General features: G+C 44.0%; 1 protein-coding gene across 2 annotated transcripts in view; it reads left to right on the forward strand.

The window, feature by feature from the left end:
• The window catches only part of ema (C-type lectin domain containing ema), a 79,547-nt gene extending 66,847 nt beyond the window's left edge, over positions 1–12,700 (forward strand). For both annotated transcript variants that reach the window (XM_037431125.2, XM_037431127.2), the window contains 3 exons: positions 1,434–1,645; positions 3,815–4,044; positions 12,150–12,700. In XM_037431125.2, the coding sequence (XP_037287022.2) occupies positions 1,434–1,645; positions 3,815–4,044; positions 12,150–12,253 (546 nt within the window). In that variant the 3' untranslated portion in view covers positions 12,254–12,700. The remainder of the gene's footprint in view (positions 1–1,433; positions 1,646–3,814; positions 4,045–12,149) is intronic.
• The last annotated feature ends 285 nt before the right edge of the window (positions 12,701–12,985 follow it).

Here is a 12,985-nt window from a genome sequence, read left to right on the forward strand (position 1 = left end):
CTTTCTTTTTTTTTTTTTCTTTGAAGACGTGGCTTTTTGAGTGCGAATGTGCGCGCACGCGTGGACAAGTGACGGCCTTCTGCGGCGATCTCTGTAATGACCGTGCTTGCCATGTTCAAAGCAGCCAATGGCTGATAGTAGATGGCTTACTACGAGTGAATTTTGGGCTTATTCCATGATTTGTCGAGAGAAACTAAAGCTAGTTTTAGCTGAGTTTGATAATTTATTGTGAATTCCAGGCCGCATGCTGCGCTATATCTGGCTCGCGTGTTGTCAGGAGCCTCTACTACAGATCGGCAACGTTTTCTGACCATGCTCAAAAAGTGTAGCAGGGCCCCTTTAATAAGGCACTTGGCTGCTGACCAGCAGGCCGCGAGATCACATCCCGGCCGCCTTTTCAATGAAGGTGAAAATGCTTGAGGCTTGTGTGCTTAGGTTTAGGTGCATGTTAAAAAACTCCAGGTGGCCGAAATTTCTCGAGTTGTCCACTACGGCGCCTTTCATAATCATGTGGTGGTTTTGGGGTGTTCAATCCCAACAAAAATGAAAACAATTAATAATCTTTTGGAAATGCATCTATCATATCGAGAAAAATGGCAAAAAAATTATTTTTCTAAAATCAAATTTTCGATTTCTGGAACCGTTTTTTATCTGGTTCCAATATCTACACTGAAAACCACGCAGAAGGGTATTGAAAATTTTGTTTCGCCCTCCTTGATAGTGAAAATTATTTCTAGAAATAGCATCAAAATATTTTCATGCTCACAAAACGTTCATTGGTGCTCACATTATCACCATTCATCATCTGGATCGTTATAGACTAAATGTCCATTTTAAATTTGAAATGAAAGAAAACTTGGAGTGCTTAAGAGAGATTGCTTGTCTGGAAACGCAAAAACAATTATGCGACGCGAAAAAGAGAGGCATGGATGGTACCAGCTGTGCGTTCAAACTCTTCAATGCAACGCGTGTGCCATGCCTTGCCTTTCCTTTTCATTCATTACGCATTAACTGATTTTGATCTGTTCTGTTGTCCATCAGGCAAGTTACACTTGAAACTTTTAAATGCTATTGGTTATTAATAGGTATATTTTCGTTTCTATTTTATTTGGATAATTTTATGATAATTTTTCTTGCGCTTGTTTTTTCTAGTTGAGGCCCCTGTTTCCAAATGATGTATCGTTCTTTACAATGGCGTAACTTTTCTTTCCGACTTTTTATTTATTTATTTTTTCAGTTATATGTAAATCAAACTGTTGCTGTGCTGCCGTGAGCCCGCGTAAACGGGGGTGGCAGGCTTGTCAAGCTGTCGGAAGACAGCTTTCATTCGCTCCTCCTCTGTCTGTTTGTTAAATGGACTCAAGTAAAGTTGATTGATTGATTGATTGATTGATTGATTGATTGATTGATTGATTGATTATATGTTTCCCAAGATGAGACCCTGCTCCGGCAGTCCCATTGAAGGCAGTTCCAGCGGTGTCTGCAAGAAACCGCGCTCCGAGGAGACGGCAATGGACCAGTCTGCCTCGCCGGAGGTCGGGGCTCCCGCGGTCTCGCTGGTGGTCCCGTCGACGGACTTTGAAGTGCCGCTCTTGCTTCCGCCCAAAGAAGGTTCCGCCACCACGCTTCCGTCGCCTCCATCAAGGTAGGTCATTGAACCATCCATGATGGGATGTGGTGCTGGACGGCTGACCCGAACATCATGGGATCGAGTCCCGTCCATGTGTTTTGGGTTTTCGTTGGAAATGAAAATGCCAGAGTATTGTGTACTTGGAGTTGAGTGCACGCGTTAAAAAACCCTAGTGGGCTCAAATTTTTTCTACGACATTCCTCGTAATGTTATTGTAGTTTTTGGACATAAAACCTCCTTTAATTATTATTGAGGTAGTTTATGGGGCCCCGTTTAATTATATGGCTTTTCGTATATGTATGCACATTTGTAAAATGCACGTGTGTCGATAACATTTATAGTGTTATCTTTTTCTATACTAGTTTAAACATTTTGTTCTCTATATTGCCTATAAATGTGCGTTATAAATGTGTGTGCCTATAGATGTGTGTGTGTTCGGGCACCTTTCCCTACAGCACCCTTATTGCATCGATAGCTTTCTACCGATGGCTTGAATTGCCGCATTCGAGACATTCCCTGACATTCGCAGACACGCTGTGCCACCTACCATGAAGCAAAAGAAGTATAGTTTTTTTCTTTACTTAGTCAGCTTTTTGCCCATGTAGCCTTGATTTTCGAACACCCTCTGACGTTTCCCAATAGTCCAAGCGGAAAGTGAAAATAGCCGCCGCCACCGGATGCAGTGCACATGCTTCGGAAGATCGCAGATGTCAGCATTTCGGGGTGTTTGCTGCGTCTGGTTTTATCCATTTGGCGAGCGGCAGAAAGTCAGAGGACGTTGGCTTTTTGCCTGGCTTTCTCTCTAAAAGCAACAGTGATGCGAAGCAGCCTCGAACATCAATCAGCTTTGCTTTCTGCTTCGTGCAGTCTCAGTTCATGTTTCAGCACCAGCCTGCCGGGATAGAAATCGCTAGAAACTGGGAAAGGCGAGTATGACTAGGCAACCAAGCGGAAAGTAGGAGTTTACTGCAAGACGTGCAACGTTATGCTATGCCTTACATTGTGTAACTGCCTCGCTGTATAACTTACCCAATTGTTATGGTGCAACATGGTTTACTGAGGCTGGACATCAGGGAAGCTCGGCAAACCTTAAGATCGTCGAAGAGTAGTGGGCGTCAAGTAGCCGAAATTTGGGCAAGCGCGAGCGCGAGTCTGGTGCTGCTACTGACGCTGGTGCTTGCTTGCTGGCTCGTCTTTCGTCGTCGTCTTTCCTTCACTGCAATGGTTACAGTAAGATTTTTCTTGACAAAAGTTGAAGTTTTTCAGAGAGGTCTATAAGATGGCTGTACGCTTATTACATCTCATAATTTTGGTTATGTCTTTGCCCTACAAACACGGATCAATTATGTCCTGAAATTCTGAACTTGGCAACTTGCATTGCTCGCATGACATTCATCTCATTAATGAAGCTTGTATTTATGAAAAGTTCATACACTCTGCTTTTCGTTTATTAGAGCTGCACGAATAGCAAAATTTTGAGTGCGAAGCAAATTCTAATATCGAAGAGGAAGTGCTAGTCAAATATTTTTTTTCTAATGTTTCTCAAATATTCCTAAGTGAAATTGCAGCAAAAGTTGGAGAGGATTTCTACGCACGTTCTTGATAGCTGCACAAAAGTGTTTCTTTTAGTGAGGATTGATCAAGTGCTGGCGGGGTGGTGTTTCATTGTTGTTTCATTGTGGTGCCACTAAAGTGTTGCCAACAACACTATACACATGAAAGGCAAAGATGCTATTTCCTCGGCCTTGCCTCCTCTTTGGAAGCACAACTGATGTGGCAGACAATCTTGTCCGTAGTTCCAAATCTGCCTTGTAGATGTTATATATAAAAACACCTGAAATTGTGGATGCTAAACATTTTAGGCCTCCAATTTTTCGGACTGTTTGCCTAAACTTCAGATTCAAACGACAATAATGGAGCTCCATTTTTGCCACACCTATCATCTACTAGGTAGAAACAGCTTGTTTTTTTCTGTTCTTTTTGTAATTAATCTGAACATCTTTTGAACGTATGATCTAATACGGTGTCAATTCATTTATTATTTAGATGACAAATATCAGAACAAACATTTCTGTGGTCAGATGCAACTTTCTTATAATTAACTGTAGCTGTAAAACTATTTTTTCTTGTTAGGCGAGTTGAGTTGTCATCTGCTCTTCCGCTTTCGTTTTCTTTTCTGCCCAGTGTTGACGAGATGGGCGACAGTCCAGCGACCGAGTGCCGGAAGCCATGCTGCTTCAGCGAGACGTCGTTCTCGGAAGGGTCCGGCACGGCGGAGCACTGCAATGGTGACTTCTCGGAGGACACTGCAACGTGCCGGTCGTCCTCGGACGAGACGACCGTCCTCGGCACGGAAGTTGTCGACGATGGCTTCGAGGCAACCCTCACTCTGGCCGCGACGTCCAAGGCCAAAGGTGTGGTGCACACAGTCTGACGAGGACGAAGCGGCCCGTCGCACCACTCGGGCCTCTGAGCTTCACACTGCCACTGGTTTATATCTCATTCTACAGTGGCGGCCTGTAGCCCTCAGTTGCGTAGAAGGCGGTTTGCGGCAGCACGCCTCTAGGATGCTGTGGTCTGTGTTCCAAAATAGCCTCGCACAGATTTAAGAGGAGGCGTTATCTGTGGTACCAAATCTGGTATTCCCGTCTAAATGCACGCATGAAGAACAGTTTCATTTTGACGATTTGGTAGTACAACAGTGCTGTCCCATTCACACCTGCGACTTGCATCGGTCGCGCTGCCGTTTTGAAACGAAGAATCAAGGCAGCCGATGTCCACACCTGCGTGCAACTTGTGCCCATTGTCGCTCAGAATTATCATTCGCTCGCATGTTCCTTCCATTGCCATTGTTTTGGAAAATAAGCCGACGTATTTTTCGGGCACACGTGATTGGTTCAAAGCTTTGCGACGGCACTTGCGTGGCTGAAAAATCGAGCTGCGAGTAGCTGAGCCAGAGCAGTTGCCTTACGACCAAAGTGGGCATTTGCGACCCTTCGTGTCTAAATGAAATTTTGATGGGAGCCAACCAATGGGAACAACGTAGTGTGATAATCGTAAGATAAACAGGTGAAATGCCTCAGACTGGGTGGCCGACGTTTCGATAGGAAAACCTATCTTCCTATCGAAACGACGGCGAGCCAGTCTATGGCACTTCACCTGTTCATCTTATGATTATCCCACTTTGTGTCTAACTGGTAGCACAACCGGTGCTAATCACGGCTGTGAATGAGTCTTGACAGAAACAAGAAAGAGCGTGTAGTGAGAAGCTGATGTTTTTGATCTCTGTTAGTTTCGCACTATCAATATTATCAAGAAAAAAAAATTATGTGGCCTAATGTCCATGTCGATAATGCCCTGTGTAGGCAACTGCTTTCTCATGTCGATGGAAATTTTCATATTTCATAGAGATGGCGAGAGCTTGGTGCTTCACTGACTGTGGTACATCGAATTCGTTTTTACGGCCTCTGTTTTTTTACAAACGTTAGTAAGTCAAAACCAGAAACGGAAGCCCATTAACAAGTCTTGAGCTCTGCTTTGTCGGAGTATTCAGAAGGACAAAACTTGATGTGCGTGTGCAGCTTGCGTGAAATGATTTGATGCTGGTGTTCTCAAACGCTTTCGCAATCTTCAGCAACTCGGATAAATAGAAAGTTCAGCTTAGGAGTAAATAGTTTCGTTAATTTATCTCCAATTTTATAAATTTTATCAAGCTGCAATTGTTTTCCCGTGTATTCATGTGGGAACCTCCCCTGAGCTAACGCTTCCTCTTAATTGTCGAGCGGTGGAACGTCCTGGCTGTAAAAAGGGTTGAGAGCCAAGTCCGCATTGCTGCTTGTTTCGTGCGCAAGAAAGTTGTCTCACGCAACGAGGGGGAACTTGTATTTCCAGTGGCTGGGTGCCAAGAAATCGCACATAACGCGACGCCACTAACAAGCTTTCACGGTGCAATGGCTCAGCGAGCCAACCGCAGTACAAGTAGGATTGTCCCGGAAGTTTTTCGAGTCCCAAGAGGATATGTCTTGCTAGGAGTTTCCTTTTCTTGGCACGTACTTGCGTGGTTCGTCCCGAGTTTTTCCAGACGTCCCAAAGTGTTCACTTTGGCGACCCTCGTGGATCTGTTAGACTTGGGACACGTGTTGACATCCGGTACTTGTTTTTTACGTGTCCGGGGCCGAAGTTTTGTGCCTCGGGCACTTTATGGTGCGTGGTTGTTATTAATTTATACTTCTCCTTCTGACGGGCAATTCAAACATTTAGACTCTATTTGTAAATCAAGCCATCTGACCGAAAATTTTTTTTAACAGGAATCGTCTACGACATATTTTCCCTAGTGCTAGCTTTTGTGCCGCAAATTTTCATCACACTGGTGCTGAGGCATCAAAATTTTGTACAGAGTCATTGTAGAAACCAAAAGCACTCAATAATTTTTTTATTATTATATTAGTATGCTCTGTCGCCTGCAAGATGTAGCCATTTTCCGAGGTTTCGATTATGTTTTTGCTCTTGTAACCTTCAGTTTCATTATGACACTGTCGACCTGATTTGAGCTCTCTATAGAACTGTTTTTGTGTACCCCGCAGGCATGTGTACTTTGCCCTTTGCAAAACCATAATGCGCATGCTTCTTCACCTGCACCCTGTTTAAATAGGACTGTTTTTCTGAAATGTTTGTTTTCGCGGTGATGTCAGAGGGACGAGGAGACCCGATTCGCCAATGCATCTGTGCGATCCTCTGCTGTGAGGCAGAGGATCGCACAGATGCATGGCTAGTCTCTTACGAGGCTAGTCTCTTGCATTGTAGCACAAGGGGGGTCGTTCTGCTACTGTAGCTTCCCTTTTCGCTTAGTTCACCGGTGCAGACTTAGATCCGAGGTGTCGGGCGTTGCTGTGACAAAATGCGCGATGCCCTGTTTCCGGCTGTAGATAAAGGAGTCACTAGCTCAGATTCTTTTTTTACGCCAAAATGGCGTTTCACCATTTGGGAAGATGCCTCGCAAACATTTTGTGCACCCAGTTGTATTGTTTGTCACATGTCGTTGCTGTGGAGAGGTGTTTGGCTGTGATGGGGTGTACGGCCTGTACAAAGTAGCCTTGAATTTTTTTATCATTCTGTACAAACGCACAGTTTATCATTGTTCGAAACGCCTAGTCTCCTTGTGTGTGTCGTCTCTCGGCGATGAATCGTCGAAGTTGTAGCCAACTTTAGACCTCTAGCCAGACAGCGGACCAGTTTTGTTAGCTGTAATATGCCAAACCCTCATCGCGGGTGGGCTTGCACCTGGTCATGAACGCCAGTTCCGACAATTATGGAAGTTGCAGCGAAAGCCGCATTACTAGCCTGTTCATAATGAGGTGAAATCGGTTTTGGCCGGGAGTTACAAGGCAATGACCATGAAAAAGTAACTGCCACTACCCATGATTGCACGGCCGGGAAGAAAGATTCTGGCAAGTTTCTGTACTGCAGACGTTGCATGCATAATACTGTTCCGCATGGGAGAACGCTACATTTCACGTACCGTGCACGATCAAAGGTTCTGCACATGCGCCTCATGGAAACGATGCGTGGATGCAACGTGTGCATTGCTCAAACTCACTAATAACTGCACGAAATCTTTGTGTACAATTGTAACCTCTGAAAGCAGATTTTGTATGTAGAGTGGTAGTGATTGAAAAAGTGATGCCGTTCGTTCGTTGGGAGGCAGTTTGTGCCTAAGTGCTAGGTTTGTTGAGCGGTTTGCTGAAACGGAACTGTGCCAATGCACCTATTGCTGTCTGTCGCACCTGTCGCTGTCTGTCGCACCTGTCGGTGCACTTAGTTTAGATACCGTTGGAGCAGTGGCTGCGTACTTGCGATGTGGTGTAGCCCCGTTGGGGCATGTCAACGAGAGAGCTTGGATTTGTGTAAAGAAATGTGTAGCCTCATGGTGTATGTGTTAACCCTTTTTTTGCGTGTTAGTGCCTAATCAATCTGCTCAAGCTGTGTGCTTTTGCACGACACTGTTGGGAAGGAAACTGAGCAAGCGCGGACACGCAACTGTTGGTTTTCTTACCCAGTTGCATCCCTTTATTATAAGAACTTCGTTTACAGTTGGCGGAAGTCCAGTAGAAGTTTAGACCTTTCTCACTTTTGAACGGTCGAAGTTTTCTTTTTATTATTACTAACTAGCAGACTAGAAACTGCCTTTATCGGAGATTTAGTGAACTTCTTGCGTTTCAGTTGCTTTTTTCAGTTTTTTCAGTTTTTCAGTTTAAGAAGATATGCTTTTTTTTTTTAATATAAATTTGTAATCTGCATAACGCGCACTGAAGTGAAAATATGCGGTATGTTAACAGCGAGTTTTTCAGTGCAGCGTACATCGTCTCTGCAACAGCATTGGCATATGCCAGAATGCCACGAATGAGCAGAAATGTTGTGCTCGCACTTCATGCAAAGCGTGGCATTCTCACAAATGCAACGTATGCTGTACTGGAACTCGCTAACTAGGGGAAACAGTTAGAGTGCATGTGATATGTGTGCTGTAATCGTGTTTTGAGGCTGTCGTAGTGCTCAGACAATATGTAGTAGTTTGAAATGTACAAGCGAAGCATTCGTGTCGTATTTCTGGCACTGTTCCTTGTTTAGAAGGTTGCATCAGTACAAACAACACAGCGGGTACGAAGATGGCTACAGCTGGCCTAGAGCCATAAGCTGTTTTATTTTTGTCGGCCTTTGAACGCAGCCTGTTTTACGTTGTGCCACTTATTGGCATTAGTTAATGGCATGATTTGGCCGCAAAAGAGACACACACAAGAAAAGGAACACTCAAACGACAAGCACAGGCGGCACTTCCAACTAAAGCAGACTAGGTGCAGACCCAGACTTAAGTACGAAAATATAGACATGCGCAGTCTTCATACAGCCTTACGCTATCCAACAATCAAACAATCTTGTCTCCGAAGCATACAACGTCACCGACGGTTCGCTGATACACCTTTCACCTTTCTTTTTAATGTAATAGGCTTCCATCAGCTCACGCGCAGTTTTGTACCTGCTTCTACCCAGAATCTTAAACTCATTAAAACGTGGTACACACCCACAGGCTTTACAGTGCATAGGCAAATGCGCCAAGCCATCGTTCATTAAATTTAATTCGTGCTCCCTAACTCGTTCATTGATGCAGCGCCCGGTAATCCCGATGTACGAGTTGCCACACGAAAAGGGAATCTCATAAACAACGCCTTTTGCACATCTCCCGTACATCGTGGCGTGTTTTTTGCCGCACCCTTGACGGCTCGCCTCCACCTCCCGAGCAGTTCTCGGGCACAGCTGAGCCAGCTTTATGGGCGCAGAGAAGGCGACAGGTACCCCATACCGGCCTGCTACCTTTTTCAGGTTGTGGGAGACCTTATGAACATAAGGAATCACTGCAGGTCTTACGGTTTCGGTTCTTTGTTCCCCCGTGGCAGCTCTAGTAACATCACCCTTAGCTTTCCGCAAAAGCGCTTCGGAGACAGCTGTCAATAGCGAGTCAGGGAAATTCGCAGCTAAAAGACGCTGGATCTGGTTTCCGAATGATGCCTGCGTCATGTGCGTGCACGATTTCTCGAGAGTAGATCCCAGGCAGAGCGTAGCTATACCACGCTTAACTATTTTCGATTGGCAAGAGTCATACGGCATTACACCTTTCTTGGCGCGAGGAAAATATTGCCAACACGTTTGCCCGTCATGGAAAGTTAAGCGGAGATCTAAAAATTGCAGGGTGTTACTTTGCGGCCATTAAGTAAATACCAACTAGGCCAACAATCAGTATTATTGGCATTAGTGCTGTGATGTTTTGGTAGCGAGTTGCTTTGTGTATTTGACGCGTGGTTGACTTGTGTTGCGATTGTGTCATTGGTGGAGCTCTGCTGTTACAGTCGCCTCGAAAACTAACCTTACTTAAGTTCGGCATAAGTATATATTCGGCACCCTGTGATGTTAGTTCATTTGAAGCTTATTTGTTACACACTGGTAACTGAAGGACATGTTTTAGTGGTCAATTTTCACATTTTCTTGTAACAAAGCTTGTTTGAGTGAGTTGTGTGGGGAACTGAATGTGAATGCCAAAGTCGGAGATGTCCCTGCACAAATGAGACCACATGTCTGAAAATGCGAATTCCCACCGTGCTTCACGGTTGATGCTGTCGGCCGTTTTATAGTGTGCTTAGTGAAAGCATTCTTTACTCTTCATTCAAAGTGGGCTAGACGTAGATTGAGACCATTCTCCGCCTAGCCACTACAGAATGATAGAATTCGGTCTTTAATATCGTTCACTACAGTGTTCTTATCAGAATAAAGCGAAGCTATGTCCTTGAGAGGGGGGCCATGGGAGAGTGGGACGTTTAAAAGCTAGTTTGGAAGAAAGGGTTGTGGTGGTTGTATTAGAACTTCTACGAAGTCGTTTTCAAAGTTTTGCCAAGCTTCTGTTCATTTTGGTAGTGGCACTTTTTGCCGACATTTCATCCCCTCTACGAGAGTTGTGAAAGCGCAGAAAATTTCTCCAAGTATATCTGATCAGATAGTATAGGTTTTATGCAAAGTTTTTCATTAAGGCATTGTGAATAGACATTTCAGCTTTGAGCTCTGAGGGGAACAGCATGGGCCACAGGAAACAATAATAAATTTCAATATATATTTCAAAAGTATTTTGAATGGTTTAGGTTGGCTCTGTGAGTGCAGCTGATCTCAATTGAATTGGTTCCGTACTTGCCTAATGAGAACTATTTCTGCTTCTTAAGTATACTTGAAGAAAAAAAAACGAGACATAGCCTTGTGTCAGAGCTTTTGCTTAAACTGCATAGCAATATGTCAGCCAAGTTTAATAATTATTGGCAATCAAAGTAGTTTGGTACATTCCATTCCTTGTGATAGTAATTAATCTTTTTCTGCGCACATTCAGCTGGCTTTGTACTCAAAATTCAAGCAACCTTCATTGCTTACAAGGGCAGTGTAGTTTTTCTATTTCTTTGAAGAACCTAAGAATGCTATTGACAGTGTTGTGCGGCGTAGTTGTGTAGTATTGCCTCTCGGAAGTAAGATATTGGTTTGTACCGTAGGGCACCACTTCAAAGTAATGTGCTATCACTTCAGGACGAAATGTGAACCGAGGGTGACTGGTAGAACACTGTTTAAACTTGATCCTTCGAAATTCCAATGTCCGAGTGCACCGTAACCACCAGACAGCGTGCAGGGGTTAGAGGTGTGCACCAGTGTTGCACCAGTGTTGCACCAGTGTCACACCAGTGTCACACCCACTCCTAAATTTAAAAAAAGGACAACATACCTCCTAGTTTATTGTGATAGCTAACAGGCCTTGCAATCACTTTGCTAGCACATTAAAGTTTGTCGTATTCAACATTATTGTCACGAGTTCAATTTGCACAAACAGCAAGGCAGTTGTACTAGTCTACCTTGTTTACTTTTTGTATGTATATGTTGTGTGTCTGGACTTGTTCACGTGTGCTAACATGTTATTTCTTTGTTATTTTTTGTACTGTATCTAGTTTCTTTGTACTCTAGTGCAGCAGCTCTGTGGTGAACTTTTATTGTGTTTTATGTGTGTGTAGGTTGTAAGGTTAGAAAAGAATGTGGCAATCATGTGGCACTGTCCCGTGCAATCACTCGGCTTTACCGCATTGTTAGAATGAGAAACCAGTGCCGACACTAGTTGTGTAACGACACTATGTGTCAATGCAAAGGTCAGCAAAGTGCTCATCTGCTGACACTAGCTCCACTTATTGGACCATGACATCAGGATATCATTTGGAAGCCTGTAGAAATTGTGTGACAGTTGCCAAATGTTGGGCCGAAGGTTTTGAGACGGCGATTTCTTATTTATGAGCACTATTATCCTGTAATTCTGAAGTCTGCCTGGCAAGAACAACCCAAGGGCACGTGATGTTGCTGCCTGGGTTCATGACTGCGTCAAAAGTTGAGGCACATCATGAATATTCTCTTAGCAGGGTACGCCTGACAACAAAAGCTTATGGGGTTAGGGTTTTGCAGCAAAAGGAAATTTCCGCTCTTTAGGGAATTGCATGTAAAATCTAGCAGGTCACCTCGTAGGTTACAAGAGCTACTACAGTGCGAAAGGTGCATTGCAAGGCAAAAGAAAAAAAAAAACAGGCGCAGAAACGACCATTCTTTCCTGTATGTCTAGTTTGTGTTGCGTTATTGCCTTTTGACTGGTACGAACCAACTAGCCCTACAACATGTCTCGTTAAACTACTACAGGCTGAAACATTCATCAAAGGCTTCATTAGAAGAAAAAAAGAGGAATGTAGCTTTCTCAAAAACTTTCTTGTTCTTGCAACTTTTTTTTGCAGGGTATTAAGCAAACAAATTGACCCACTCCAATCCTTCAACGTCTAGTGAGCAGCGCCAAAATGTCTTCAGCATTCACTATCACTAACGTTTACCGCTCATCGCAACACCACAAAGTTTTAGAATGATAGAGTGCTGAAACGTCATCTTGTGTATTCTGCCTCCCCATTTCCAGATGTCTGGTGCGCACAGTCTAGTGTGTTTGCGCCGCTGGGAACGAGCGTTCAAGCCAGCAGCACGCAGCTGCGTCGGCCCTTCAGCCACCCGTCTTGGATCTAGCTTCAGCTTTTGTCGGCTTCGAGTGCGGCTTGCAGTCTCCAAGAAAGCAGGCGCAGGCCTGCCTCGATTTGTACAGTTTTGCAAATGCCGAAGTCGTCTGCTTCCTTTTCCTTCTCTCTCACGCAATAAAGTAACGAGTTGTTGGGGTCGACGACAATGTGTGGTGAGGACACGCAAAACAGTGACAAGTACACTGAGTTACCTGTTTTGTCTTTCAGTGCGCGTGCGTGGCATGTTGTATGTATAAAGATCAGAGTGAGTAAACATTTTCTTGCTCCTTTTTTGTTTCCTTAATTTAGGACTGTTTGTAGTGAAAAAAGGGGCCCTCTTGTACACAAGCGTGCTGGCGGAACTACTGTTTTTGACGCATTTGTTGTAAATATGTGAGAACCATACATTGTACGTAGGAGTGGGAGAGTAAATATATATTTGAAAATTTTGCACAAATTTCTGCGACTTGTCTTGCCTGAATACAAAGTCCGCTTGGACTACGGTATGCACAATATGTACAGTAGCTCATTAGAAGAAGACTTAAAAAAAAGAAACAACTGATGATTACGATACTGCCTAACATGAGTTCTTTGTGCAGCTTCATGTTAGGGCAGTGCCAACTTTGAAGTTTTGGCTTTCCGCAGTGATAGCAATGTAAAATTCGTTGCATATTGGCACAGCAACTGCCAGTTCTCGAGTGTTGCGCGTTCTATCTTTCATCCTCATTCACACTATCAATTA

This window comes from Rhipicephalus microplus, chromosome 7 (assembly GCF_043290135.1).
Source record: "Rhipicephalus microplus isolate Deutch F79 chromosome 7, USDA_Rmic, whole genome shotgun sequence".
NCBI classification, from domain to species: domain Eukaryota; kingdom Metazoa; phylum Arthropoda; class Arachnida; order Ixodida; family Ixodidae; genus Rhipicephalus; species Rhipicephalus microplus.